This window comes from Coniophora puteana, assembly GCF_000271625.1.
Source record: "Coniophora puteana RWD-64-598 SS2 unplaced genomic scaffold CONPUscaffold_9, whole genome shotgun sequence".
In the NCBI taxonomy this organism is placed as follows: domain Eukaryota; kingdom Fungi; phylum Basidiomycota; class Agaricomycetes; order Boletales; family Coniophoraceae; genus Coniophora; species Coniophora puteana.
This window is the reverse complement of record NW_006913061.1, coordinates 2,061,844-2,088,972: the sequence shown is the minus strand read 5'-3', so window position 1 is coordinate 2,088,972 and position 27,129 is coordinate 2,061,844. Positions and strand designations below refer to the sequence as shown.

At 53.3% G+C, this 27,129-nt stretch overlaps 10 protein-coding genes across 10 annotated transcripts; 5 read left to right on the top strand and 5 right to left on the bottom strand.

The window, feature by feature from the left end:
- Window positions 1–54: 54 nt before the first annotated feature.
- Window positions 55–7,208, bottom strand: CONPUDRAFT_107802 (uncharacterized protein). The gene is made up of 10 exons (XM_007772867.1): window positions 6,718–7,208; window positions 6,067–6,665; window positions 5,881–6,010; window positions 4,320–5,829; window positions 2,971–4,270; window positions 1,818–2,921; window positions 1,669–1,769; window positions 1,432–1,619; window positions 623–1,381; window positions 55–567 (listed from the first exon to the last, which is right to left on the bottom strand). Exons 1-10 carry the CDS (start codon window positions 7,194–7,196, stop codon window positions 153–155), a joined length of 6,585 nt encoding a protein of 2,194 aa, XP_007771057.1. The 5' UTR covers window positions 7,197–7,208; the 3' UTR covers window positions 55–152.
- A 1,395-nt stretch (window positions 7,209–8,603) lies between these two features.
- Window positions 8,604–10,289, top strand: CONPUDRAFT_156096 (uncharacterized protein; the record flags this gene model as incomplete). The annotated part of the gene is made up of 6 exons (XM_007772866.1): window positions 8,604–8,701; window positions 8,777–8,829; window positions 8,882–8,968; window positions 9,034–9,114; window positions 9,168–9,978; window positions 10,031–10,289. 6 exons carry the CDS (start codon window positions 8,604–8,606, stop codon window positions 10,287–10,289), a joined length of 1,389 nt encoding a protein of 462 aa, XP_007771056.1.
- A 741-nt stretch (window positions 10,290–11,030) lies between these two features.
- On the bottom strand, window positions 11,031–11,861 carry CONPUDRAFT_138528 (PEBP-like protein). Its single transcript, XM_007772865.1, has 3 exons — window positions 11,527–11,861; window positions 11,325–11,457; window positions 11,031–11,260 (listed from the first exon to the last, which is right to left on the bottom strand). Exons 1-3 carry the CDS (start codon window positions 11,836–11,838, stop codon window positions 11,085–11,087), a joined length of 621 nt encoding a protein of 206 aa, XP_007771055.1. The 5' UTR covers window positions 11,839–11,861; the 3' UTR covers window positions 11,031–11,084.
- Window positions 11,862–12,207: 346 nt separating this feature from the next.
- Window positions 12,208–14,344, bottom strand: CONPUDRAFT_127538 (MFS general substrate transporter). The gene is made up of 7 exons (XM_007772864.1): window positions 13,860–14,344; window positions 13,721–13,786; window positions 13,502–13,662; window positions 13,302–13,436; window positions 13,090–13,246; window positions 12,562–13,039; window positions 12,208–12,500 (listed from the first exon to the last, which is right to left on the bottom strand). Exons 1-7 carry the CDS (start codon window positions 14,055–14,057, stop codon window positions 12,250–12,252), a joined length of 1,446 nt encoding a protein of 481 aa, XP_007771054.1. The 5' UTR covers window positions 14,058–14,344; the 3' UTR covers window positions 12,208–12,249.
- A 260-nt stretch (window positions 14,345–14,604) lies between these two features.
- On the top strand, window positions 14,605–15,156 carry CONPUDRAFT_59951 (uncharacterized protein; the record flags this gene model as incomplete). The annotated part of the gene is made up of 5 exons (XM_007772287.1): window positions 14,605–14,653; window positions 14,712–14,732; window positions 14,782–14,834; window positions 14,898–15,001; window positions 15,069–15,156. 5 exons carry the CDS (start codon window positions 14,605–14,607, stop codon window positions 15,154–15,156), a joined length of 315 nt encoding a protein of 104 aa, XP_007770477.1.
- Window positions 15,157–15,189: 33 nt separating this feature from the next.
- On the bottom strand, window positions 15,190–17,035 carry CONPUDRAFT_145450 (uncharacterized protein). Its single transcript, XM_007772863.1, has 5 exons — window positions 16,733–17,035; window positions 16,574–16,674; window positions 16,404–16,521; window positions 16,297–16,353; window positions 15,190–16,235 (listed from the first exon to the last, which is right to left on the bottom strand). The coding sequence occupies exons 1-5, from the start codon at window positions 16,739–16,741 to the stop codon at window positions 15,261–15,263; spliced, it is 1,260 nt and encodes a 419-aa protein (XP_007771053.1). The 5' UTR covers window positions 16,742–17,035; the 3' UTR covers window positions 15,190–15,260.
- Window positions 17,036–17,600: 565 nt separating this feature from the next.
- CONPUDRAFT_60260 (uncharacterized protein) lies at window positions 17,601–20,710 on the top strand (the record flags this gene model as incomplete). Its single annotated transcript, XM_007772302.1, has 16 exons — window positions 17,601–17,849; window positions 17,901–17,973; window positions 18,023–18,102; window positions 18,152–18,244; window positions 18,292–18,453; window positions 18,518–18,629; window positions 18,700–18,815; window positions 18,880–18,977; window positions 19,040–19,229; window positions 19,294–19,545; window positions 19,620–19,871; window positions 19,936–19,967; window positions 20,035–20,102; window positions 20,157–20,264; window positions 20,314–20,445; window positions 20,499–20,710. 16 exons carry the CDS (start codon window positions 17,601–17,603, stop codon window positions 20,708–20,710), a joined length of 2,229 nt encoding a protein of 742 aa, XP_007770492.1.
- Window positions 20,711–21,162: 452 nt separating this feature from the next.
- Window positions 21,163–22,001, bottom strand: CONPUDRAFT_156090 (cytidine deaminase-like protein; the record flags this gene model as incomplete). Its single annotated transcript, XM_007772862.1, has 5 exons — window positions 21,163–21,233; window positions 21,291–21,394; window positions 21,470–21,696; window positions 21,780–21,884; window positions 21,945–22,001. The coding sequence occupies 5 exons, from the start codon at window positions 21,999–22,001 to the stop codon at window positions 21,163–21,165; spliced, it is 564 nt and encodes a 187-aa protein (XP_007771052.1).
- A 521-nt stretch (window positions 22,002–22,522) lies between these two features.
- Window positions 22,523–24,716, top strand: CONPUDRAFT_59491 (uncharacterized protein; the record flags this gene model as incomplete). The annotated part of the gene is made up of 7 exons (XM_007772263.1): window positions 22,523–22,693; window positions 22,762–23,054; window positions 23,105–23,150; window positions 23,201–23,931; window positions 23,999–24,186; window positions 24,241–24,305; window positions 24,369–24,716. 7 exons carry the CDS (start codon window positions 22,523–22,525, stop codon window positions 24,714–24,716), a joined length of 1,842 nt encoding a protein of 613 aa, XP_007770453.1.
- A 517-nt stretch (window positions 24,717–25,233) lies between these two features.
- On the top strand, window positions 25,234–27,101 carry CONPUDRAFT_59699 (MFS general substrate transporter; the record flags this gene model as incomplete). Its single annotated transcript, XM_007772276.1, has 7 exons — window positions 25,234–25,452; window positions 25,522–25,587; window positions 25,642–25,802; window positions 25,874–26,008; window positions 26,071–26,233; window positions 26,313–26,784; window positions 26,848–27,101. 7 exons carry the CDS (start codon window positions 25,234–25,236, stop codon window positions 27,099–27,101), a joined length of 1,470 nt encoding a protein of 489 aa, XP_007770466.1.
- Window positions 27,102–27,129: the final 28 nt, after the last annotated feature.

Below are 27,129 nucleotides of genomic sequence, written 5' to 3'. Positions count from 1 at the left end.
GCCTGGATAAATAATCTTAGACTTCACAGGATTTATCAAAGCAAGTTGAATTGCAGCAGGTATATGCTGATACAAAGCTGATTGGCTACATATTAGATTAGGCATAACATACAGAAAGCAAGCAGCGTGCGCAGATAGCATAATGAATGATACTAAATCTTTTCCCCAGTCCTTTGGAAATAAATCTCCTCATCGATGGTATCCGTAGTGAAGAACCTCCAGATAGTAACGTGTTTGAGCTGTCCATACCGTCTCAGACGGCCGATAGCCTGCGTTTCATAAGCATCGTAGTCTTGTTGTGTGTCCGTGAGTAGGGGAGAAAGGAAGATGGCGTGGTTGGCGGAAGTCAAGTTGGCGCCGCTGGCACTCTCGTCGGTGACGGTCAAGAGCAGGATACGCTCTTTGCTGTCATTCTGGAACTGTTCAAGACTCTTGCTGCGCTGCGATGCAGAACCTCGGATCTCCAGGAAGCTAACGCCGTTTTCCTTCAGTGCCTCAGCCACTTTCTTCATCAAGTCCGGGAACTGAACGAAGAAAAGCACGCGAGAATCTGAAGGAATTTCGTGTCTATATCGACGTTAGAAAACCGAGAAGTTAAAAAGAAAGGTATGCGAAGACCCACTTGATCAGTTGGATGACCTTCTCCAGCTTCATACCGAAGTGCTTTCCGCGCCCGTCCCGCTCCACATCGTCGACACCGAGCGTGTCGCCTTTGACAATATTGAGGGACCGAGCTGCAGCCTTGCAGATGCCCGACGCGGCATAAACGCATTCCTCCATGTCGGCGCACTTTCTGACGCAGGTAATGCAACCGGTGTGTCCACACGAAGACAAAACGGCGACCTCGTCCATGGGCAGCTCCTTGCGACCGCAAGAGGGGCAGTCGACAACAGGCGGGACGTCGCGCTGCTTCTGGAGATCACGGACGACGGTGAAGTACCGCAGCGAGCGTACACGGCCGACGAGCTCCTTGGTCAGCCTGCGGATCTCGTGCGTATGCTCACGGTGCTCCCAGATCGCTTCCTTCATCTTCTCCGAGAGCTTGATCTCGTCCCTCTTCTTGTTCTTGGGAGCCGAGGTGACCGGGACGTTGGCTTCGTCAAGGAGCTCCTTGACAGTCTCCGCAGCCTCCTGGTCTCCGACGCCTTCGACTCGGCACACACGAGAGTACTCCTGGAACATCGACTCGTCGGGGACCTTGCCGATCTTCTTCTCCTGGGCGACTGCTTTGACGAGGGCTTTCTCCAGCTCCGCTTTACAGTCCTCCATCTGCTTCGTACGCTCGGCGACGATGACCTCACAAGCTTTCATAGCATTCTCCTTGTCGCTGGTGTCGAGGTCGAAGTGGGAGCACCGCTTGAGCAGCGCCTCTTCTGCAGACCTAGGAAAACGTTTAGCACAGACAGCAAATATTTGATATGTGATACTCACTTGCTCTCGCCCAGGGCCGTTGCAAGCCGCTTCTCTCGATCGCTCTCAGTTTTGCGACCGCGCTTGATGGTCATGTCGAGCGCACGAAGATGATGCTCGAGCTCGAGGTAAATGGCACGTTCAGCAGCTGGAAGGACGACCTTGCGGATCTCGTCTGAGCAGGGAATTTCGTCGATTTCGGCAATGTTCTATGTACCGTTTAGCAAGGTATGAACTTTATTTCAAAATTCTACTCACCTGACGAACGAAAGAGTTCAAAAAGGTCTGACCCAGCTGGTGCCGGTGTGCATGCCACTCTTGACTATGGACCTCACGGAACGAGTGGAAACGTTCACTATCTAAAAGAATGTTAACGAAGACATATGATTTAGTTGAATGTTGCTTACCAGTTTGTTCCCTCTTCCGCTTCTTTATCAGAGCCGACTGTCCCTCATCGTCGTCATCAATACCGAGGTGAAGATTGAGATGCGCAGCAATCGTCTTCACTGAGCCGAAGTCATGGATGGGCGGCGTGCCGGAGAGCACCCAACGACGATCTGCAGTCAACCGAGTCGCCATACTGTGGACCTTGCCCTCCAGATACGTGTACTCGTCAACCACGACACGGGCAAAGTGGAAGACTTCCAGTGGCGGCGAGCGCGTCTGCGTCCAGTCCTTCTTGACGGCAGCAGACTCGAGGTGCCACGGGTCGGTGTCTTCACGGAGCTTGCGTTTCTTGGCTGGTGCCTCCTTCGCCTTGGTCGCCTTGCGCTTCTTGGACGGCGCGCCCGACGAGGAAGGAGAGGATACGGCACCGTCGTCGACGTCCATCGCGTCTGAGGACTCCCGCTCGTCATCGCTCGATTGCGAAGCTTTGACCTTGACCTTGCCCTTGCCCTTCTTGACTGGGGCCTTGCGCTGGGGCTTCGCGGCAGGCTTCTTCAGCTTCTTCTTACTGCTGTCGTCCCCGTCGTCCGACGACACCACGAAGTCGTCCTCGCCATCGCTGTCGTCCTCTTCTGAAGAGACCTCGAAGTCCGACTCAGAAGTGGGAGGTGCTGTCGTTTTGCCTCGAGAGCTCGGCCGGCTGCCCTTCTTCGGCTTGATGTCGTCCTCGCTGTCCATCTCGAAATCACTAGACTGACCCGCGGCCTCGTCTTCGTCATCAGAAATGATGATGGGCTTGACTTTTGTGCTCGCGCGACGTGCTCGCTTGTTACCGCCGGCACTGTTCTTGCGACCAGCACCCGCTGATGAAGAGACTTTAGAACTCGAGGTACGCTTCGATATGAAAACCTCTGGCATCATACCAGACGGCGTCCTCTTGGCGGGATAGCGCGTCTGCTCGCCTTGGTCTTCATCCTCCGTGTCCGCAGCGGCCTTTTGAGTAGCAACCTTCTTCTCGTCCTTGGGTACTACGTTCTTCTTCTCCGCCTCGGTTGCGGCATCACGATAAGTTTTGCCCTTGAGACGCTTCGGCGCGAGGAAAATCTGGGCCTCAAGTTCTTGTTCTAAGGGAAACGTCAGCTGGAGACTACCATGATAATAACAAAGACCAACCAGCTCGTCGAGCCTCCTTGATCGCCTTCATGACAGCTGCACCTCCTTCATCCTGGAGCAAGTCGACTTGCTGCTTCAACGACTGCAAGCTCAAGTCCAAGCGTGCCTCGAAATAACGACCGTCTTGAGAGGGAAGAGAACCACCCGCAGCAAAAGCCTCAAGGTTCGCAAGATAGACATCGCTCTTGAAGAGGTTGGAAGCGACGATAACAAGGTCGGCTTCTTGGACCTCCTTGACCGTCATGGAGTTGATCTGCGCAGCAGTGGAGATCACAACCGTCTTCCTAAACCTCTTCGGAGCGAACTTCTGTGTCTCGGACTGCCACTGTCTCGTCAAGTGTGGTGGGACAATGACAAGCGTCGCCTTAACGGGCACCTTGCCCTTCATCTCGTCACGCGCCTCGAATTCTTCTCTGACGCTCTTGGATGCACAATCGATGAGGCCGAGGGTGATAGCCGTCTTCCCATATCCGACTTGGTCTGCCAGGACGCCTCCGCGGATGCGGACAGGGCGTTGAGCACGGCCTTCGGCTCTCCATCCGAGAGGCTCCAAAATGGCCTCAGAGATCTCCTCCTCGATGAAAGGCTCAACGTCCGCCGCCTCTTGCCGGAGCATCCATTCTAGAGAGCGAAGTTGCTCGGGGCGAAGAGGCGTCTTGAAATTCGGCGGTTGCTTGTGTTCCGTATCCTTCTTGTTGCTAAGAAGGTTGAAGACGGGCAAGCTGATCTTCACCGCAGGAGCGAAGTCGGTATCAAGGCGCCAGGTGAGCAGCGGCTTCTCTGTCCGATTCTCCTGGGGCAGTCGCGACAGGGCTCGATGAAGGAGAGATGGGATGTTGAGACCAACTTGCACCGTCCCGATATCGTTCTCAAACTTCAGGCGGGTTACAAAGGGGCTCGGACGGCGCTTGAGATCGCGCTCATATCTGCCGGCTTCCCTCGAGTCTTCGATAGCGGAGACTTTCTTGCCCTTGATCTTCCACTTAACAGTCGGAGACTGCGGCGCACAGCGAGGGCAGTTCTCTAGGTCATGAGGCACTTCCGCATGCTGCCAGTCGGTGAACTGATCCTGTACATCGCGGGTGCGCTCCAAAAGCCAGGCAAGAGCCTTGAAGGTACCGCGTTCGTGGACTTTGTCGACCTCTCGCCATTCGCCACGGGGCCATTCCTCGCCTGGTGGTGACTGGAATGGAAGCCGACAAGAAAGAAGCGCGTGCGCACTCTCGCACGCTTCTGTCGACGCGTTGACGTCCAAAGTGTCTCTCGGCACTGAGAACGTTGCTTCAGGCGGGCTCGACGGCTGCAAATTCCAATCAGATAGTGAAACCTTTGATGAGGCGAACACTCACTTTCAACAGGATATTCTCAGATATAGTCCACAAAATAGGTATGTGACAGTCGACCGCTTGTGTCTCTTCGGTGTCTGACTGACGCCACGATGGGTCCAGCTTCGCGATGACAGGACGGTATTCGCCATATTCGTATCTCCTTGTACTGATGGAAAACACAAACGAGTCTCCATCAGCGTTGCCGGTGCGAGTAGGGTCGAGCAGCATGAACAACGGGGGCAAGTTTCCGTCTTTAGGTACGACAGCTTTCTTGTGGAGCGCACCGTTCGCAGTACCGCACTTGTCTAAGAGCGTAAAGATCCCTGAAATATCGCGGTCGAACTTCGATACTTCCTCCGAAGGTGCAGTAATCTCAACCTGAGAGTAAACCTTCTTGTCCTTGAAGTCACCCAAAAGACCGAGACGAGCCTCCCATGAATCGACCAGCTCACCAACGCCTTTGATGGTGACGGGAACCACGCTGGTGTGTGGGAGAGCAAACTCCCACTTACCCTTGAGAAACGCCTCGTCGCAGGTGAGCCGTCCGACAGGCATTTGGAGTAGCTTGCGAAGCTCCGAATTCGCAGGAAGACTCTGTTCGGGCTTTGCATAGAGACGCCATTCGGTCTGCTGGGGGTGGAGCTGGAGTTCAAGGAAGGCGGTGGGTGACTCGTAGATGACACTCCATATCTCCTGACGCTTTGCCTCAACGAACCTAAGCTCGGTCTCAGCGCAACGCAGCACCGCTGAAAGCCAGCTCGACCATCGCTTGGAGGGAATAGAAGCGTCAGCCTTTTGCTTGGCCTGTTCAAGAGCCTCTTCAGTGAACCCGGATAGCGAGAGCGTCATGGGTAGCGAGGACTTGAGCTTGCGACCGAAGATCGAAGGAGGCGTCCGAGGGTTTGCGGAAGTGTCTAAAGGCTGGAAGTTGTGCTCAGGACGACCACCACATTTCGTGCACGACGAGGAACCACAGTCCTGGCAGAGCATGAGCTCTCGAGTCGTGATGTCCTTGCGGCCCTCGCACTGACACAATCGGACACTGCTCCTTGCCTCCTCCAGCAGCTGCGCAAGCGAAAGAGTGGCAGTTGCGGAGAGGTCCAGCGGTTTCTCAGTCAAATCTTCGGCCCCATTGATGTTAGCCGCTAGCGAACGAGATCGCTCCTCGTCAACATCCATTGAGTGAGCGTTCTCTTCATCATCAATATCCATCTTCTTGTTCTCGTACGTCTGCCTGTCGTCTCCAGTCTTGAGGAGATTCTTCCCAACAACGAGGGCTGCAAGAATGCAGGCGCCGACAACCGTTGAAGACATGGCATTGCCCGCGAGGTCGGCAAGCTGGTCTTCACTTTCCCTCGTTAACAAGAGCTTGTCGATGGGCAAACCTTGCATAGACAGAGCCTCCAAGCCCACCATGGGTCCTCCACGGTTCGTGATGTAAGGAATCATGGAAGGCGTAAGACAAGGACAGATGCCTGTCTTGCCAGCACCAATCGTACGATCGACGTTCTGCGAGAGGTTCCAAACCAACCTTTATCAGAAGGTGAGCATAAATGTTCAGAAAATCACGAAGATAACACACGTCTTGTAAGAAGGATCTATCCCCTTTTGCGCGGACCGCAAGAGCGTGATGTCCATCAAGTCCCATACACGCTCAACCTGACCAGTGCCCCAATCTCCCCAAGCAAAGTCCGGTAGTTTACACGAACCACCTGTGGATCTTCGTTAACGAGAGGAAAAAGGATATACTGAACACTAATCGACTTACCCTCGTCCCAGTTGGTGAGCGGACGCTTAGGCCCTAATAGCTCCTCCAAGCGGGCACGCTGATGTCTTGACTCACAGCGACCCCAATCCGTTCTCCCGGTACGTCTCTCAGCACCATTGAAACTCTCTTTGACCAACTTCTGCCGAGCTTGATGAATTCGAGGGTCGTCCGAAGGCAGCAGGAAAGCGTCTAGTGTAGACGACGCGTGTCGCTTGAGTTTCGCCGTGACATAGTCCTTCCACTTCTGAGGGAGATTCTCGTTACTTGAGTCGACTGCGAGCAGATAAACGCGAGTTCGGGTGTGGGGAATATAGTAATGTTTGGTGTCAACGCGGGAGAAAGTAGCCGAGTAGCCTTTCTTCTCGAAGTACTGAACGACTCGCTCCCAGGGCGCCGAACAGACGTTCTCCAGTATTACAAGAGGTGGACGATGGTTCGTCACCCAGGACATCATCCCTCTAAAAGTCCGACCAGACTCGCCATTGCCGTCGATATCCTGCTTCTCGTTGTTGAGGTTGGAGTAATCGACGCAAGAGGTACCAGCGACAAGTAGGTCGACATCACCTGGTACAGGTGCAAGAGCACCGTACGCAGTGGTACTGTGAGGTTCGTCAGCTATATCAATCAGTGATTGATGACAAACACACGCACGCTTCGTCGTCGCCTAGCTCGCACACGTCGCGGAAGAGAAGTGGTGGTTGGAAATTTCGCTCAATGTACGCTTGTTTGAAAGGTTCTATCTCGCAGGAGAAGACGTGATCAACTTCAAGCGAAATCCCAAACTGCTCCCGTATGTTCTGGCATATGAGGTCGAGAGCAAGGAGAGGTGACTCGGTACCGGAACACATGGTCGCGACGCGAAGTTTTCTCCCTTCGACACGCTCAGCGACCTGCTTGATCTCTGGTATTCTCGAGATGAGGTCCGAAAATATGGCGGGGATGTCATGCATGGGCGGAAGGTCGGATGAGTCGACTTTGCCATCGGTTTTCGAGGCTTGGATCGGAGCGTCCATTTCTTCATCAGAGGGCTCTTCATCCACGTTCTTCGTGTCCTTGGGAGGCTTCCCACCTCCAAAGAAGGAGCCGAGGGTTTTCTGGCCGGCCTTTGCTGAGGCTTTAGCTTTGGCCATGGCGATGTCGTGGGGGGCCAACAAAAGAGGTGGGAAAGGACGCGCGCATTGGTCAGGCGCGTCGGCCCTTTTTCCGAAGCACGCGTCGCGTCGCGTGATTTCATATGGTAAGTGCAACTTAGGGGCTCAGATCCCTTTAATTCTTACCATATCAATGACTACCCGTATACCTCCATCGACGCCATCATCAGGAAACCCAGCCTTCCAAGAGGCCGAGGTCAACAGTTTGAAACACACTGAGTCATAATTCCTTACAAGCTTTCCTCTACAGTGTTTCTGCCGATATAAATTTCAACCCAATATCGTCGATCTCCAAGTCGCCACGTTTGCTCGCTGCCTGGCTCGCTGCCTCTTTCCGACCATTGCGGCGGTATCTCCGAATGCTCTGCCTTCATCACGACCTCCCTGTCTATTTTGTGCGGCTTTCTAGAAACTCATGCAGTCCAGATCTCTACCGTCGCCTCTTAATGACGATCAAGTGACCGTACTCCATCCGTGAAATCGGACACCTTCGTCTAAAACGGATATACGAAGTGGGATGAAATGACCCTTAGGCTGCGGACGGAGATGAGATGTATCAAGTTATAGTTCAATCACGGACTATACTCACGCAACTGACAAGAACGAAAATCTATGGTCTTGTCTATGGTCGCCGTCAGTACTCCAAGTCCTCAGTCTGTTGGATCAAGCTCAACGCTACTTTTGAACTTACAGGGTCCAGAAGCTCAGGGCTGCTCCTCGTCATGGGACTTGGATCTCTTCCAATATCTATGCGACGCCAGCCGTCCTCATCCTCGGAGTTGACCGTTTTGGCGTCGAGTACTACAGCCACAATGCTGCGGACGCTATGACTTCTGACACGCCCGTTCAACCGCAAGTGGGACTTGAGCGTCACTAAGGCTTCCAATCTTCAAACTCTGTCACTTGCGGATATTCTTGGACGCGTCGTGACCACTTTCGCGATGACCGCACATACTTTATGTATGCTTATTGCGGTGGTCGCCCTTCACGCCTTTTCCGCAGCACCGGCGTCATTCAACGCGATGGCGAAAAGACGCAACCTTTGTATTGGCTGCTGTCTTTAACTTTACAAAAATATGCTAACTCCATTCACTACCGAGCTTGGATGTGCGTTAATCGCGCTGTTCACGTCAACGGAGCTCAAGTTTTGTCACTCCAGAGTGGTACAACAAGGCATAGCCTTCAGCTCCTTCGTTCTTTTTTTGAAAATTTTCAGGATTGCGCAGCAGCTCATGTTTTTCATCAGTCGTGACAGCGTCGTCACAACGGACACCGACAGACGGAAATTACAGCCGTTGAAAACATATAAAAGAGCTCGTCGAAAGTCTGGCAGAGCAGCATCGATCTCTCAGTCGTTCTCTCCCAGTCGCATCCTCACTCCCAAAGATGAAATTCCAACTCGCTTTCGCCTCTTTGTTACCTTTTGTCACCGCTGCTGTCATCCAAGGCGGCCAGCCTGCTGGCGGTATCGTGATCAACACCCCGTAAGAATTTTTGTTTTTGCCATCATCGGTGCGCTCAGCCTCGTCATGCTCACGACTTTTTTTTCTGTGCTGCAGGGCTCAGCTTGCTCAGTGCGAGGCCTCTAAGGTCACTTGGTCTGGCGGAAAAGGTAGGCTAACTTCAAAGGTCATATATGGTCACATGCTGACCAAAGGAACCAGCTCCCTATACCGTCACTGCCAACGGCCAGTCTCTCGGTGAAAATATCCAGGACACCTCTGTTAACTGGAACACCGACGTGGCTTCCGGTGAGTACCAAGAAGGCGCTGTCATCAAGTCAGCTAACGAAGCAATGTTTTCTCTGTCAATGTAGGAACGAGCGTCACCTTCACCGTTAAGGACAGCACCGGTGCTCAGGGCTCTTCTGCGCTAGCCAACGTTCAAGACTCTTCTGGTTTGTGTTCACTCCCTCGGGATAGCAGTCTTTCGTTGACATGGACTGTCCAGACAATTCATGCCTGCAGTCGGCCGGCCACAAGCGTGATGATGCCAAGCAGCCTCCTCCTCCTCCCAAGTCGACAGGTGTTCCTCCCCCACCGCCTGGCGGGCCGCACCCTAAGCGTGAGGACGAGGCGCATCCTCCGCCGCCGCCCAAGACTTCGGCCATCCCGCCGCCGCCTCCTTCCCCGCATCCCAAGCGTGCGGATGAGGGCAAGCAGCCCCCGCCTCCTCCCAAGTCGACGGGTGGCCCTCCCCCGCCGCCACCCTCTGGTGGCCCTCACCCCAAGCGTGAGGACGAGGGCAAGCAGCCTCCTCCCCCGAAGAGCTCTCCTCACCCCCCTCCACCGCCGCCTTCGGGAGCTCCTCACCCCAAGCGTGACGATGAGGGCAAGCAGCCCCCTCCCCCTCCGAAGTCAACCGGCCTTCCTCCCCCGCCGCCTGGTGGCCCTCACCCCAAGCGTGACGATGAGCACAAGCGGCCTCCCCCTCCTCCGCCGTCCGGTGTCCCGCACCCCAAGCGCGAGGACGAGGGCAAGCAGCCCCCGCCGCCCCCGAAGAGCTCTCCTCATCCGCCACCGCCGCCGCCTTCTGGCGCTCCTCACCCCAAGCGTGGAGATGAAGGCAAGCAGCCCCCTCCCCCTCCCAAGTCGACTGGCGTCCCTCCCCCGCCACCCGGTGGCCCTCACGCCAAGCGCGAGGACGAGGGCAAGCAGCCTCCGCCCCCGAAGAGCTCTCCTCACCCCCCTCCTCCGCCACCTTCTGGGGCTCCTCACCCCAAGCGTGGCGACGAGGGTAAGCAGCCACCGCCGCCCCCAAAGTCGACTGGTCTTCCTCCCCCGCCGCCTGGTGGCCCTCATCCCAAGCGCGAGGATGAAGGCAAGCAGCCCCCCTCCCCCTCCCAAGTCGACTGGCGTCCCTCCACCGCCACCTGGTGGCCCTCACCCCAAGCGCGACGACGAGGGTAAGCAACCCCCGCCGCCCCCGAAGTCGACAGGCCTCCCTCCCCCGCCGCCTGGTGGCCCCCACCCCAAGCGCGAGGATGCGGCAAAGCAGCCTCCCCCTCCCCCCAAGAGCGCGAAGCTCCCTCCTCCCCCTAAGCCCTCGGCTCCCGGAGGCGGGCATGCTTAAACGTGCCTTGGCGTTGGAATCATCACGCTCGACGGTCGCTATCTAGGTCACGGTAAATCGCATGGTCTTATCTCGTATTTGGTATTCAAATTGTTTGAACGGACGATAAAAATCTAGAAAATGCAGGAGGATAGTTACTTCCAGACTGATTGTAGACGCTCTTTTCTTTTCTTTCTCTTTTGTTTCAGCTCTCAGAAAAACTTTAAAAATACATATGATAGCTAGATTGATTACGGACTTTACATTGTTGCTGCTGTTTTAACTTCGCAAGAATACATGTGGTTTTTGCTCCAATCTCAAGGCCTATTTAAAGGCCAATAAGTCCTCTGTTTGAAGGCGAGAAATTGTAGCTGCAGCTCACTAATGCACAGCCGTACGTATAAGCGAATCTTGCTAGATTAAGAGCCTTTGCACAACTTAAATCTTCCCATAGCTTGATTGTGACACCACGCATTTTAGAAGTACGATCCCTGTTGACTAATTGCTATCAATATTATAGTGGTTCAGTTAGTACTTCGGGTTACATAAAATAGCTCACCAGGATCCTATTGATGCCCTATATGCCATGGGCTAATTGGATCAATCGGAGTAGAGAATTAAGCTGCTGTGGCCAAGCGTAAAGCGCCGTGAAGCACTCATTTCGAATTCGGACTCGTCCTACCGAACGTTTCGACAATTAGGCGATAGGCAGGTACCTCATTCTTATATGATGAATCTTTGACGATTATCCTATACCTATAGCTTTCGTAATGTACAAGTGCTCGAGTCATGATATGTCCATGACACCTCGTTTCCTCATTCCTGAGCAGGTCCATGAACATAAAAGAAATTGGCAGCTACAAGCTTGAGGTTGTGCGTCTTAGCAAAGTCAGCTGCTTTCCAATGCATGCGGTCTTCCGTTTCTGTCTTTCTTTCCTGCGCATCAAGTGGGACATTGAAGTTGGAGTGCGGGTCTTGATACAGCAGCACAACTGTTCATACATATTAAAGACGCTTAGCTTCGATAGATATATGGTATTATATTGATGGACTCACTATAGCGGTGAGGGCCGCTCCCAGGGGGTGGGGTAGGAGGCATATATGGACACGCCTCAGCATGAGTGAAGCTAGCGGACATATTTCCCGTCGCGGCGAGCGCGGAGATCGCAGGAGCCTTCACGCCAGACACCTGCAAGTTACCATACCAGATAATTAGCGTAGGTCTCACTTGAGTATAAAATCAGTAGAGCACACGTACAACCCAGTGCCTGAACGGCCCCCACTTGCGGTCCTCCCTGCTCGGCGCATCGGGGTCGACCATGACGAGCGTGTAGCTGACATCATCTGCCGCACCAACGGGAGCTTGCATCGGCGTGAACTGCACGGTCGGAGTATCGGTCGTATCATCCTTGGTGAGAGTGTTCCCGAGTTGGGCCTCTACGCCCGTCGGCCACCTGAGCGAGAGAAGTGCCTCGGGCGCGAAGGGCGGATCGGCGGGGATGATGTCAGGGATGACCTTGGCCTTTTGAAGCGCGGCAGTCACAGCGCTGAGTGGGTCGACGAGCGGCATGATAGTTGACTGAGGTGTTACGTTGGGAGTGGTAGGTACGATGGATGTGGGTGTATGGGAGAAGTTGGTATATGGGCTATGGGGCGGATAGGGGTCATCTATGAGCGAGTGGTGGAGCAACCGTAAGCGCGCGCCCATTTCAGCGTCGAGCACAGAATTCACTGAGCGCGTTTCGGCAAGCACCGAAGACCGCGACGGTACTCGTCAGGTCGCAATGATCTCAATCCTAAGACTTGTCTGTTCAGTGACTTCAGTCTTACTGGCAGCTCCATATGTAGCTGTACACGACCTTTGCCTGGGAGTGAACATATCGTCACTAAGAAGATCCGTCATGAAGGCACGCCGGATGTACACTAAACTGTACACAGTGAACGTCGTTTATATTCTCCCAAGGCACGGTCAGTATGCCGTCTAGTCCCTATCTGGTAGCTCATCTGGCAGCATACTCCCCAAGTACAACAACGAGAACGTAATAGCAAGCATAAGCACATAGATGAGGTTTCCTCCAAGCAGATTGTACTGCTTTGATGCTGCAAAAATGGAGGTAGCCAGGGCCGGTCCAACAGCTCGAGCTGTTGCGGCTACCGTCTGCCCAAGACCATTCACGCTTCCCAGAGAACGCTTGGACGGAGCAGCGGCAGTGGTATGCATCACAATGCACCCTGATCGGAATATCAAAGTTAGCACCTTCTTTGCATGACAAGCCGCCTCAATAGCACTCACCAAACGCCATGTCCATGATAATCTGGAAGATTAACTGCAGAGCGAGACACGCCCAAATAAACGTGTCCACACCCCAGCGCGTGACATACCATGACATGATCGGGAACAGCGCAATGATGGGGATGAAGAAAGTGTTGGAGAGATTGAACATCCACTTTGCCCCGACTCTATTGACGATAGGCGCGAAGAACAGGGCCTGCGTGAGCCCGTCGAAGAGGCCAAATAGTCCGAGCCACAGGCCGATGATGGCAGGGGAGAAGCCAAGCCCACCGAGCTCTGTAGGGGTGGAGTAGAACAAGGGCTGCAGGGCCAGGTACGCAATCTCTGTGAAAGCAAGGAGGCCGTAGTTTCCGACGGGGATGAGGATCGAGGGAACGAAGAGAGCACGCATAGGTAAAGGCGCATCTTCGGTGGCGGGTCGAGGATCTTCTGATGCTTCAGAGAGGGCGGGCTTTTTGCTCTTCTTGCTTGGTAGCGTCTGGATAACTGCTTAGACTAGGCACATAAAACCAGGTAAAGAATTGTTACCTCCTTTAGGAAGAGCGCAATGACAAGAATTGCAAAGACAGTGAATACAGAGGCAGCCAAGCAAGGGAGGAAGTATGGATATTCGCGCCAGAACTGATTAGAAAACACATGTGGCCATCTATCCGCTGGTTTCACGAGGACACCTCCGACGAAGGGTCTGTACGATAGAAAACTGTCAGAGATGGAGACCTGAGAGAATAAAGGGTACGCACCCGAGAGTTGCTCCCACACACCACACAATAGGTATCAGCGACATGCCTTGCGCCATGTTCGTTGAGTCCGTGAGCTCGCCCATCATGCTCTTCATGACTCCGAGGTTGCCGTTCAGCATACCGCATATACACCGACTAGCCCAAAGGACAAAGATTCAGCTACGTCACTAAAGAAGCTCGCTCTGCCTGATCAAACACACCTGAGCACCAACGTCGTGAATGTCCGCGACAAGCCAAAGCAAAGCATAGATATACACAGGCCCGAGAGCCCGATGAGAATGACGGGTTTGCGCCCGATGTGGTCTGACAGCCGACTCCATGAAAGTGTTGTTAATGCTTGTGTAACAAAAAACAGGGATTCCTGACGGATGTTCAGCTCGAATCGTGCAGCTTAGTCACTGTAACGAAGCATGACTCACTATAAGACCCGCGTAATAGCCCACTCTCCGCTCGTCTCCATGGGTAACGTCAAGTTCTCGTATGAGCTAGTGTACGATACAGAGTCAGTCAGCCATTATGAACACATGATGCCTCGAGCTTGAAATGCGATGAACTCACTTGATTGATATACGGATATATGCTTTGAGAGGATATCGGTTCCACAAGTTGTACGAGGGAAAGGATGCCGACCTGTACCTTTGGCAGAGGCGTCCTGGGCTTTTTGATCTTGCTCTGGCTCTGCGGCTGAGCCTGGATGAGAGGCGTCCGCTCATCGCGAGCCGCCACCTCGGTTTGAACGTCCTCATGCTGAGCCATGTTAAAGTGAAGGTAAAACAGAGAAAAGGAAGTAATCCAAAGGGAACCCGGTGCCAGAAGCCAGTGAGCTCCTATCACTTGCTACATATACAAGCCAATGACCGTGGTGAGTCACGAGCATTTTAGTCAATCGGGCCCGCCGAGCATTGCGCGGGGAAGTGATCTCCCACCTCCGACCCGCTAAGTACGATATTATAAGCGATCGCGGCTAAAACGCATGTACAGATGCATTGAACGCATCAAATGGGATCGGCACGGCGAGAGCAGAGTTGATGGTGCCGGTGAGCAGCTGCAGACCACGCGATTTGATGGCGCGAAACAGCGCTACATAGCATGGATTTTAGGAGATCGCGATCGGCAACTGCCGCCGGCCTCGCCAGGATACCCACATTCTTACATCGCATCATGTGCAGTCGCCGGTACTTGGCCGGTACCGTCGCAGAGCGCTCAGCACCGCTGAACTCATTTTCGACATCTTTACGTGGTCCCGTACTTCTAGGACTTACAACAGCCTCCACTAACACTAGGCACGGCCTTGAATTCGACCATGTTCGGCCGTTTGTTTCTCGTTGTTGCTACGTTTGCGCTCATCCACGGTAAGCGCTCCCTTAGCGGTTGACTTCGAAGGCACTAACGTGTCGAACTGTCGAACAGCTGCGTATTCCACATATGAACGTACGTGATCAGACACCTCGTTGAACCAAAACTCAGCCCTTATTTACAGACCTTTCTCGTCTAAAGGCCCTCAACAGACCCGAAGGGACGCTGCCACTGAACGTGCGTCCCTCTTCATGCATCTGTCACTACGCCTCGAACTTAGAATCATTGGAACATCGTTAGGCTGTCTATGAGAGCGTATTTGCCCTAATTCTGGGTATACTTGGTGCAGCACTTAATGCGCCAACGTTGAAGGACATAACATGGGCGGGGGAAATGAAGAAACGGTACGTGGCTGTCTTGTTGTATCTCTAAACGCTCTTAACCTCTACCTTTGTGCCTCGATCCATGCAGGACTATTGACGAGATGGATACCCGACTAGGCTTTGCGAATTACAATACGAGAGCAAGACATCTCTTGTATCCTAACCCAAAGTCATGATGCACGATATCAGTATCCTATTCCGCATACAAACTTGTCACAGAGTCCGCTCGAAAGCAAAAACATATTGACTACAAACTATGAGGATCTGAAGAACAGGGACACTACTCTCCGCTATCACTGCCCGATTTCTTTGCCTTTTTCTTATTCTTAAGTTTCTCTTTCCGCGCCTTTCTCTTCTCTTCTTTCTCCGCTGCCTGATCCATGTGAAGGAACTCGCGAATGGAAGGAATTGCCGATGACTGAAGAGGCCGAAGGCTCGTGAGCTCCTCGTGGTCATCTTCGTCGGGGACTTGAGGTGCCTGGGGCTGAGGAATGTCCTTCAACGCTGACGCGCTGCCCTCTTCTGGAGATGGCTCTTTTCCGTCCTCGTCGTCTGCGTCGAACCAGCCTCGTCTCATTTTTGGGACAGGTGGAGGATCATCCTCGACCTTCGGAGGTCGTTTGTCGGTTTGACCCTCTGATTCGCTATCCTCCTCCTCATCCCCGAAGTCGCCTTCATAGTCTCCAGCGCCAGCAAAGATATCGAAGTCTAGGTCCACGGGTTCTGGTTCCGGCGACGGTGCCTTCACGGGCACGGCAGGCCCTGCCGCCGATGTTGAGGGAGAATCAAGTGGAGGTGCGTTCGTGGAAGCCTCTGCCCCAACAGTAGCCGTTTTAAGCTTCTTCTTCTTCTTCCCCTCTTTCTCATCCGTCCTCGTCCTTTTCTTCTTTGACCTTTCCTGGTCCGCTCCGATCGGCTTGAAACCTATAGGCTTAAACCTGCTAGACGTCTTTGCTTCCTCGACCGCATGAGCGGCAGGTGACTGTGCTAAGCTGTCCCCGTTCTGGGGTTCGCCGCCTTTCTGCCTTTTGAGCTTTAGCTCGCGAATCATTTCTTCGCGTGTCCGTTTCGCTGGAGGGGCTGCTTGGCGAGACTCTGCATTAGCTTCGTGGAAGGCTGCCTCGAGGGTGTCGTCGTCCACACCGGACGCTGCGGACGCACGAGCCTTGTTTTGCTCCAGCAGGGACATGTCCAGTCCTTTCACGAGAATGGAGTGCTCGCTGTCGCCTCCGAGGTAGCGACGCTGTTCTTCCACCTGTAAATTAATTGTTCATTGGAACGCGATTTAGGGCACCGCACGGATAGAAAAAGCTTACCATTTGCTTGTCTTCATTTTCCGTCCGACGATTGAAATCCTCTAAAATAGCCTCGACCTACGAAATAAGCATCCGCGATGTGAAAGCGTTTTGAAGTCATGACTTACCTGAGCATAATCATTGCCTTCTCCCACTCTGCGCTCTGCAGCTCGATCCCGATACTGGGATGTACTCTTCTTGACTTTCCTGGGCTTGAACGCAGGCTCGGATGCGTTTATGGCCTTCCTGGGCCGTATGTCAGTGACCGACTCGGACGCATCTCATCTGTTGGACATACGGCTTAGCCTTGGCCTGCGATGCTATCGTGCCTCGAGATTGAGGCTGCCCGCTAGAAGACTTGGCCTGGGCCCCTGAGACCATTAGCTGACGGAAGAAATCCTGTTGTGTTCTTGTGAGTCCACATGCTACAAACGGCGTAATGATGACCGGCGCGCACTTGGTCCATTATAGCTTCTTCTGACGAGAGTCGAGAGCAACTTGGGCGCAGTGCTAATCCTGTCTAGACGGGGCGACGGAGATTCAATGAATGCACCAAGGTCAAGGAACGTCGAAAAACGAGGCAATGACGAGGGGAGTGTGCTTAACGCGTTAGTTGACGTTTGTGATAGTGACCGAAAGTGGAAACCCAGCGAGGTGTTTGTTTTGACGTGTTAGAATCAGAAGCTGCCCCTTTCTTCGCTAAATTGTTCGAGACTTGCTTTCGGGAGTTTTATGCATCTCAGATTTCGGTGTAACGCGTCCTGCACCTGTCCAGATGCTCCTGGAAAGAAATGCCAATCATCATTCCAGCGCTGTGGGTTGTTTGTACTCGCCGTCCTGTTTCAGCTGTTTTCGTCCTCGAGTCGCCGGCTTCCTCGCACCTATCGCGCAATCGATGGAGACCATGGGGTACACAGGGGCTGCCCGAATTAGCAGGACAGGCTCCCAGGAAAAACCGGAGGACTGCCCTGGTTTTTCGGTATTTTCTCCATCTTTTTTTCTGACTAACCAATTGGGCTCGATTGGACTAGACAAACACGCTGCCAATCGGAAACCCCAAGGGCCCCAAATCGGTGACAGACATCGTTGGACACGAAGCAAGTGACTGAGCCAGCCAACATTTGGCGCTCGTGCATCATATCGATTTTTTTCACGGGACCAGACCTGGGCTCACCAATTAAACCGGGGTGCTGTGTTAATTGATCTGATATAGGATTTAGCAGGCAGGCTTCCATATGCTTTTACGGGGCGTTCGTGTGCTGCGTTCCATAAATCGCGGCGCAACGCTATCTCGCCACATCTCACGCGCAACCCCACCACGAAAGATGCCTGCTACTCCCTGGACGCCCAACAGATACCCCCAGGCGCGCCGTTCAGACCACGTCGACGTCTACAAGAGCGAGAAACACGGAGAGGTCCGCGTACCCAATCCATATCGCTGGCTCGAAGAGCATTCCGAGGAGACTGAACGGTGGATCAACGCCCAAGCGGAGTTCACCAAGGAATACTTGAGCAAGAATCCGGACAGGGAGGTGCTCGAGCAGGAGATCAGGGCTAACACCGACTATGCTAGGGTACGTACGGCTTGAAAGTAGCGTCCGACGGGTTCTCATCATTCGCTACAGTTCACCGCGCCGAGTTTGAAGCGCGATGGTCGCTGGTATTGGTCCTACAATAGTGGTCTGCAAGCGCAGAACGGTAAGTGATGCTGTCTCTCCTTCGTGCAATCATGCTGATCCTCGGACAGTCATCTATCGTACCAAGGACGACAAACTTCCTGATTGCGCCTCCCAAGCCCCTGAAGACATCGGCGAAGTCTTCTTCGACGTATGTGTGTCTCGCACACCATGAACCAGCGGGCTGAATATGTTTTTAGCCCAACCTTTTGTCGGAGGATGGTACTGTAGCACTCACCACCACCTCGTTCTCTCATTGTGGCAAATACTGCGCCTACGGCATCTCCATCTCGGTGAGTTCTTTAGTGGAGACGATTTACAACATCCTGATGGGTTTCAGGGCAGTGACTTCTTCACCGTCTACGTGCGCAGCACAGATGAGCCTCTTTCAAGCTCGAGCGCCAGCACAGACCATCACGATTCGCGTCTCAAGGAAGAAATTCGCTTCGTCAAGTTCTCATCCATTGCTTGGACGCATGACTCCAAAGGGTTCTTCTACCAGGTTCGTTGTGGAGACCTCCAGCCTGTTGTCGTCCGACTAACTAGCCCGGTTATCCTCCCTTCAGCGTTTCCCCGATCGCGAGTCCCATGGCCTCGCAACTGAAGACAAAGCTGGCACGGAAACTACGGACGACAAGAACGCGATGCTATACTACCACCGTATCGGCACGCCCCAATGTTCGTCTGTGGTCACTCTTGTACACGCGCCAAGCTAATCATGCGCATCGTGCATCGCGCTGATGAACAGCGGACGATATACTTGTCCTGAAAAATCCCGATGAGCCCGAGTGGAGGTGGGGAGCATACATCTCGGAGCTTGATGGGCGGTATCTATATGTTAGCATCGGATGGACGACTGCGAGGGTGAGTGTACTGAGATTGTCATTTATTTATTTGTGTCGACCTGCCTCACCTTTGGATTTTACAGAAAAACCTGTTGTGGATCGCCGATCTCCAAAGTGAGGAGATTGGTCCCAACATGAAGTGGAAGAAGGTCATCAACGACTACGAGGCGGAATATGACGTGTGAGTCGTCTTTTACCATATTGTATCTCAAGCACCCTGAATTGTTGGTTGTATTTTCCTAGTTTTGCCAACGATGGAACGAAACAATACCTCCGTACCAATGCCAACGCTCCGATGTACAAAGCTATCACAATTGACCTCGCCGACGACAAGTACGAGCAAAAGGACCTCATCCCCGAAGAGAAGGACGCGTTCTTGGACGACATCGGTGTGCACGGCAACGACACTATCGTCACCGTCTACAAGCGCAACGTTAGTTCACATCAACAATATATCAAGCAGTGACATGGAGTAACTTATTAATTAACTCCTGCAGGTCATCGACGAGATCTACATATCTTCCATTGACGGCAAGAACAGAGAGCGGCTCGCTTCGGACTTTGTCGGCGCCATATCCGTCAATGGTCGCCGTGACATGCGCCAGTTCTTCCTGACCTTGACGGGCTTCACGAACCCGGGCATTGTGGCCAAGTATGATCTCGACGAGACATCCTCTGAGAAGCGGTGGTCAATATTCCGGACCACGGTGCTCAAGGGTCTTAAGCCGAACGAGTTCATCGCTGAACAGGTACGACCATTTTCTTTCTTCATACAATTCATCTCAGAATGTAACAATTTTATCAAATTCACCTCACCATGCAGATCTGGTACGATGGCAAAGACGGCACCAAGGTCCCCATGTTCGTCGTCCGCCACACATCGACGAAGCTCGACGGCACCGCGGCCGCTATCCAATACGGCTACGGCGGGTTCAGCATATCGATCAATCCTTCGTTCTCCGCGTCGATTCTCTCTTTCATCAAGCGGTACAACGCCATCTTTGCACTACCCAACATCCGCGGAGGGGGCGAGTTTGGCGAGGACTGGCACGAGGCTGGGATTAGGGAGAAGAAGGTGCGCGTTTATGTTTGTTTTGGCGGTTTTATGGAAGTCTGATTATAGTGTTTTTTGGTGGCAGTTGAACGTGTTCAATGATTTTATCGCTGCGACGTGAGTGCCTCACCGTTTTCGCGATGACGAGGGGCGGCTAAGTTGTGGCTGTTCTGTTCAATCTCAGTGAGTATTTGACAAAGGAGAAGTACGTTGCTCCTGGCAAGGTTGCTATCAATGGTGGCTCGAACGGAGGTAAGGATACCGCAATTGTCGCGAAGGAGTGAATTTCACTCATAATCATTGTAGGTCTCCTCATCGGTGCATGCGCAAACATCGCCCCCGAGGGAACCTTTGGCGCCGCTGTTGCGGAAGTTGGCGTGATGGACATGCTCAAGTTTGCAGACTTCACCATTGGTAAGTTGCATGGACTTCTGTTTAACCTAAAACTCAACGATGTCTGCAGGACGAGCATGGGTGTCGGATTATGGTGATCCGCATGATCCGCATGACTTCGACTTCATCTACCCCTACTCTCCCGTGCACAATGTTCCGACGAACAAGAACCTCCCGCCTCTCCTGCTCATGACCGCTGACCGTAAGAGTTCACATTTTATGGTGCTTGGTTAAAATCTAATTGCGGCTGCGCAGATGACGACCGCGTTGTGCCCCTGCACTCGTTCAAGCACGCCGCCACGCTACAGCACACACTTCCGAACAACCCACACCCGCTGCTCATCCGTGTGGATGTCAAGGCCGGTCACGGCGCTGGCAAGGCTACCGAGAAGCGCATCCAGGACGCCGCGGACAAGTGGGGCTTCGTCGCGCAGTCGCTTGGCCTGGAGCTGCGAAAGGACACGTAGGTTACAATAATCACCACCACGTTATTGAAACTGGGATTGGGGTTTTTTTTTCTTGCAGCGAGACACGGACGCTGAATTCACGATTTTAATGATACATGCTATCATAAGCTAGCTTGATTACTTATCGCCGAGGGTGGCAGGCGCACGACGTACGTACTACTAATACTACGGTTAGACACGTATACCCCCTATCGATAGTTCTCCTTGGGCTTTTTCTTTGTTACTGCATATACAAATAATTTATGGATTTCGGGCCCACATTTTTTAAGCGTAGCGTGGTACGGGCGAGTGTGTGTTCTGGCAAGTTATTGCCTGACTGTGAACCATGACACTAGAGTCATGGTCGGAAGCCCACCACCGCACTCAAAACAGAGTGCCGATCTACCCAGCGAGTGCCTCGTGCGTCGGCTTTGCGATGGGCAAAGTCATTAGAGATATTGTACAATAGACTTTCATGCCGGTGCTGCTTTTGGCAAGATCTCCGTCTTGAGCGTTCGATTGGCTTTGAGTTTTGGGACCGGGGCTTCAAGTATCCTTGTCAGGATAACTTCTTGAGGTGTCATAAGAAGGTTAATCTTACCGTTCGTATTTTCGGTAACATAGAACCTTCGCAAAATCATGATCGCCTCCTCGCGCAGATAGCCACCGACGGATTTATATGGAGGATGTATTGGATGCTCCAGACTGTTTGTATGATGCCCATAATTGCACATGAGTGTGTTGCCATTGCTGATCGCATAAATGATTGCGATGACGCACCTCTCATTTACGCCGAGCACGCTGCCGTTGCCACCGAACTTCTCGTTCTCGCACCCGTAGTACACGCTGTGTATGCCGAGCTGGCGGAGTGCGGACGCGCACATCATGCACGGCTCGACGGTGACGTAGAGGACCGTGTCGGACAGGGGGTAGCGTGTCATCTCGGGGGTGAGTGTCTTGTCGGCGAGGATGCCGTCGATCGCCTCGAGCTCGGCATGGCGCGTGGCCTGGCGAAGAAGAAGAAGGCGCGACGAGTGTCGCGATGGGTGTCACGGAGGTTGTAATCCAGATGTTTGGAACGAGGGCTCACGTTTCTGAGTTCGTTGGTACGGTTGCGAGCGCGGGCGATAATGGCGCCGTTGCGAACAAAGACACAGCCGACGGGGACTTCGCTGGCCGCGAGGGCGTCTTCTGCCTGGGTAGATGGGATGGCGCTGAGATGCGGACGGATTGGCTAGGAGGTTGCGGGAGATACCATGTGCATCGCCTCGCGCATCCAGGACAGATGCTCTTGTTCAGCCGGCGAGCTCATCGCACTGGATTTGCGGTGCTTGATGAAAGTGTTTCACAGTTCGAAGATAGCGGAGGAAAGGTCATTGGGAGAGCAGCGCCCAAAGCCAAAATCACAGCTATCGGAGCCGGTAAAGGTCATGAGGACATGATCGGATGATGAGAAGATACTGAATGAGGGTGTGGAGATGAGGCAGAGTTGGCTATGACGCTGTCCACATTTAGCACCCCTTGGCTGCGATAAAACACCTTTGTCCAGGCGAGCGTCCACCACATATACCTCTCCCTCCACCTTGCTCGAGATTGCAAATTAAGGCCCTGCGGCGCAGTTACATTTGGCCTCTCCCGTCATACCCGTTGCACAGTATGCGCTTCTTCATTGAACGTTCATTAAGAGCCTTCCTAACGAATCACCCACAGTCAACTTCTTTCGTGCGCCACCAGCTAACACTGGTCTCTCTCAACTCCACCCTCTGTCATATTTGACGCAACCTCGCGCAACACAATATCGCGATGGCGGTCCACAGCGGACAGACCGTACAAATGGCCACGCCGACCGCCAATGGCGGCTATGCCACCACAGAAGGCACCCTCCATGTCTCCAAGCCCTTCCGCGATAACAAATCCAAGAAGATGCGTGCCGTCGTCACCTTCCACCCCCGCAAGTCCCACTTTGACACGTCGAACGAGGCCTCGGGCACGAACGAGTTCCGTGTACGTTCTCGCTCTTGTTCTATTCACCCTACACTTGACCGGCGATTCTAACATGCATGCACCTACAGGGCTTCTTCACGCTCTTTTGGATATCCATGTTCCTCTTCACTGTACAGACGTACATCACCAGCTTCGAGACGCACGGATACGCGCTTAGCATGGGGTTCGCGACCATGTTCTCGCGCGATGCTGTTACGCTCGCGCTGAGCGACTTACTCCTCGTCGCTACCACGGGTCTTTGCGTGCCCTTCGCGAAGGCGGTCAGCAAGGGGTGGATACGGTATTACTGGGTTGGAGTCATTATCCAGCATGTTTTCCAGACTCTTGTCCTTGTAGTTGCTGTTACGTGGACATTCAATCGGTGAGTTGTGTCACTGTCAATAGTTCTACGTTTTTTAACATCGAAGGTAGACAATGGCCATGGGTGCAATCTGGATTCCTCACTTTACACTCACTTGTGTGTGCATTGCTTGTGTTCTAATCCGTAATGTACTCATTCGTTTATAGGTTATGATCATGAAGATGCACTCCTACATGACAGTCAACGGCTATCTCCAATGGGTGCGAACCCGCGCAAAGGACACTTTCGGGCGGATGAGTGAAGCGACCGAGGAGTATGGCGGCATCGACCAGGCCATCAGTGTGGCCCGCCAGAAGCGCTACGAAGAAGAGGCCCCATCCGTGCTGACGACAGGCCAAAACACCACGGAAATTGGTACTCCCGTAATCCAGACTCCCAGCGAGATGAACAGGAGCTCAACGGAGCTCACAAATGACACGAACATCAGCACCAGAAACAATGATGAGAATGGGCCTTTGCGACACTACACCGACCCCTCGACCGCTGCGGCATTGCGCAAGCGGCTGAACGCCATCTCCGCCGGGGAGCGCTCGGAGAACCGCGATGAAGGTAAACGGGACCAAGACATGAAGGAGAACGCCAATATCGTCAATGAGGCCGTCAAGAACGGCGACGTGAAGCGTAGCGGCGACGCCACCCCATCCCCCTCGGTCACCAGCACTAGTATCCCGGACCGCGATCCTGCGTACGCGCTGAAGTACCACCCGGACGCGCACATCGCGGCTCTCGCGAAGGAGTATGTTGACCTCGACTCGGAGCTCGTGAGCGCGGGCCCGGCGCAGGTGCGCTGGCCAGAGAACATCTCGTTGAAGAACTTTGTTGTGTATCAACTGATTCCGACGTTGGTGTATGAGCTGGAGTATCCGCGCACTGACCGGTACGTTCCCTGTGATCAAATTTATAAAAGTGCTGACTTTCCGTTTGCTAATGCGCGGATTTTGAAGGATACGGCCGATTTATGTTTTCGAGAAAACGACAGCATTTATGGGCTCGTTCGCGCTGCTTTATACTGTTACGGAGAGTTTTATTATTCCCTTGACCCCGACCCCGGATCAGTCGTTCTTCCGCTCGCTCCTTGATCTCGCTCTGCCGTTTATGATTGCCTATCTGCTTTTGTTCTACATCATTTTTGGTAAGCAAGGTTACTACTTCTTTGGTATATGGTTGCTGAACATCATTGTCATAGAATGCATTTGCAATGGTTTTGCAGAACTCTCATACTTCGCCGATCGACAATTCTACGAGGATTGGGTACGTCTCATTTAATCCATTCCATCATCTTCCCCGGTTGTTTATTCAACAAACCGCCCGCAGTGGAACTCAACGTCCTGGGACGAGTTCTCGCGCAAGTGGAACAAGCCCGTGCACACCTTCCTCCTGCGGCACGTGTATGCGTCGACGCTCTCCACGTACCCCATCTCGCGCTTCACAGCCATGTTCCTCACGTTCCTACTCTCTGCCGCCGCGCACGAGCTCGTGATGACAGTCGTGACGAAGAAGATCCGGATGTACCTCTTCGTGATGCAGCTTGCCCAGATACCGATGATCCTCGTGAGCCGCGCGCCGTTCATCAAGCGCAACAAGCTCATGGGTAATGTTGTGTTCTGGCTGGGGCTGTATGCGGGGTTCCCGCTGCTGTGTGTTGCGTATGTCGCGTATTGAGCGCGATTGCGAATCAATTAGACCGCGGTCGTTGGCAAATGGCCCATTTACATCTGTGGCCTTTGCTCGGACGCTGGCGGGAGGAGATACCTTGCCCGCGGAGGGTTGCAGACGAGAAGGAAGAGAAAAAATCACGAATTTTTATACTCTCATACCCTATGTATCGACCTTGCGTGCTCGGAGCTACGCGATCCAGCTTGCTCGTCTTCGACTCGGATCTACGACGTTAGAGTGTTTCACCTATGTTGCTGTCCTTTGGTAATCAATCTAACTGGTGTTTTCGAGATCACAGCCGTCCTTACTCGCGTTTTACACTTAATGATACGCAAGAACTAAGACAAAGCCGACTGCTTTCATTGGCCCTATGCCTTTGTGGCCGGGCGCGAGTCAGGTCGAGTCACCGGTGCCTGACGAAAATACCTCCGAACAGAAGGCCGCCGGCAAGTATAACTTCTCTGTCAATCAAAACGTCGCAGTCCTGTCCCTTACACTCCCCAAATATCCTCTTGTACCTGTCATGTCGGCCCACCACGACGAGACCAACGGCCGTGCTAGTGACCCGGGCTCGCCAGCGTCAAGTTACGACCCTAGTCCAGAGACGCCCCTCCTCTCGGGGCAGACGACGCCTCGGCGGAGGACCCGCACGCCCCTACCCAAGCTGCAGATTGGGATTCTGATGCTGGTCCAGCTCGCAGAGCCGATAACTGGGCTTGTTATTTATCCATTCATCAACCAAGTAAGCCCAGGAGTTGTAGAGCCCGTGTTCTGAGCATGCAGGCGGACCGCTGAAGATTATTGCTTTTAGCTTATTGCTGAAGTAGGCATCACGGGCGGCGATGATAAGAAAATTGGCTATTATGCCGGGCTGATTGTAAGTTTCCTTCATGAATCAACGTAGGCTGGGCGGGCTCACCCCGTATCCCAGGAATCATTGTATTATATGACGGAAGCATCTACGGCGCTTCACTGGAGCCGGCTCTCCGACCGGGTAGGCCGCAAGCCTGTCATGCTGGTGGGATTGATAGGCTCTTGCCTGTCCATATTCGCTTTTGGTCTCTCGCGGACGTTCGCTGCCCTGTTGATTAGGTTGGTCAGTGACATGAATACGCTCCTGAAAGGCAGCTGATGAGTTGAACCTGGCGCCTTGTGCCTCCCAGTCGATGCATTTCGGGAATGCTCAACGGAAATGCTGGGGTCATGAAGAGTATGATCGGAGATTTGACGGATTCAACCAACATGTCTCAGGCTTTTGCGCTTCTTCCGATTGTGTTTTGTACGGGTGGAACGTTGAGGTACGGAATTTCCCCCCGTCTTATTAGCTTTAGGAAGAAAATCCACTAATTACCTGCAATAGTCCTCTCATAGGCGGCACCCTTGCCCATCCTGAGCAGCGCTGGCCTCATCTCTTCTCGGGCAAATTTTGGTACGATTATCCGTATTTCTTGCCATGCGCCGTCTCAGGCATTCTGGTCGCGCTATTCACCCTGATCATGGCCATATGGCTCAAGGAGGTGAGAGTCTGACGAGGCGCCAAACACTTGCTTCTAAGACCAGATAACTAACAGAAAAAACAAACAGACCGTGGGCAGAGAAAAGAAGCCCATTGCTGCAGAACCGTCGAGCAGCTCAGACGTTGAACAGGCAGCACCGCAAACGGAAACGTCTCTCCCGCTCCGCGCACTCATGATACCCTCCGTCATCTACCCCGTCGCCAACTATGGCATGCTCTCCTTGGCTGATATGTGCTTTCTCGCGCTCTTCGCGCTCTTCTTCGCCTCCCCGATCGACGTGGGTGGTCTCGGTTTCCCGCCGTCTATCATCGGTACGCTACTAGGCCTGCTCGGACTGGTGGACGCGGTCGTGCAGACCCTGTTCTTCGCTCGCGTGGTGGAGCGTCTCGGCGCGAAGACAACGTTCCGCGTCGGCGTCTTCGCGTTGTTCCCCTTATTCTTCCTCTTCCCCGTGCTCAACTGGGTGATCGTCTGGAACGGCGGAGAACGCACACCGCTCCTGTGGGTGCTGATAACATTGCAACTGAGCCTTGTGTTGCTCATGGATATGTCTTATGGTGAGTGATTCCCTTCCGCTTTCTAAACACATGAAATGGCTAAACCAAAAAATGTATCTATAGCTTGCATCTTCATGCTCATCACTGCTGCTGCACCGAACAAGCGTACTCTGGGCGCTGTGAACGGACTCGGGCAAACAGTTGCTTCTACCGCTCGCGCTATCTCACCAGCGATGGTCACTTCAATTTTCGCCGCATCGAAGCAATACAATTTACTAGGTGGCAACCTGGTATACGTGTTCATGCTCGGCGTGATCTTGGCGTTCTTCATTTTGTCGGGACATCTCCCTGAGCCTCCCGAAGAGAAGCAAGATTAAAGCATACTTGACGTGCTGGATTACGACT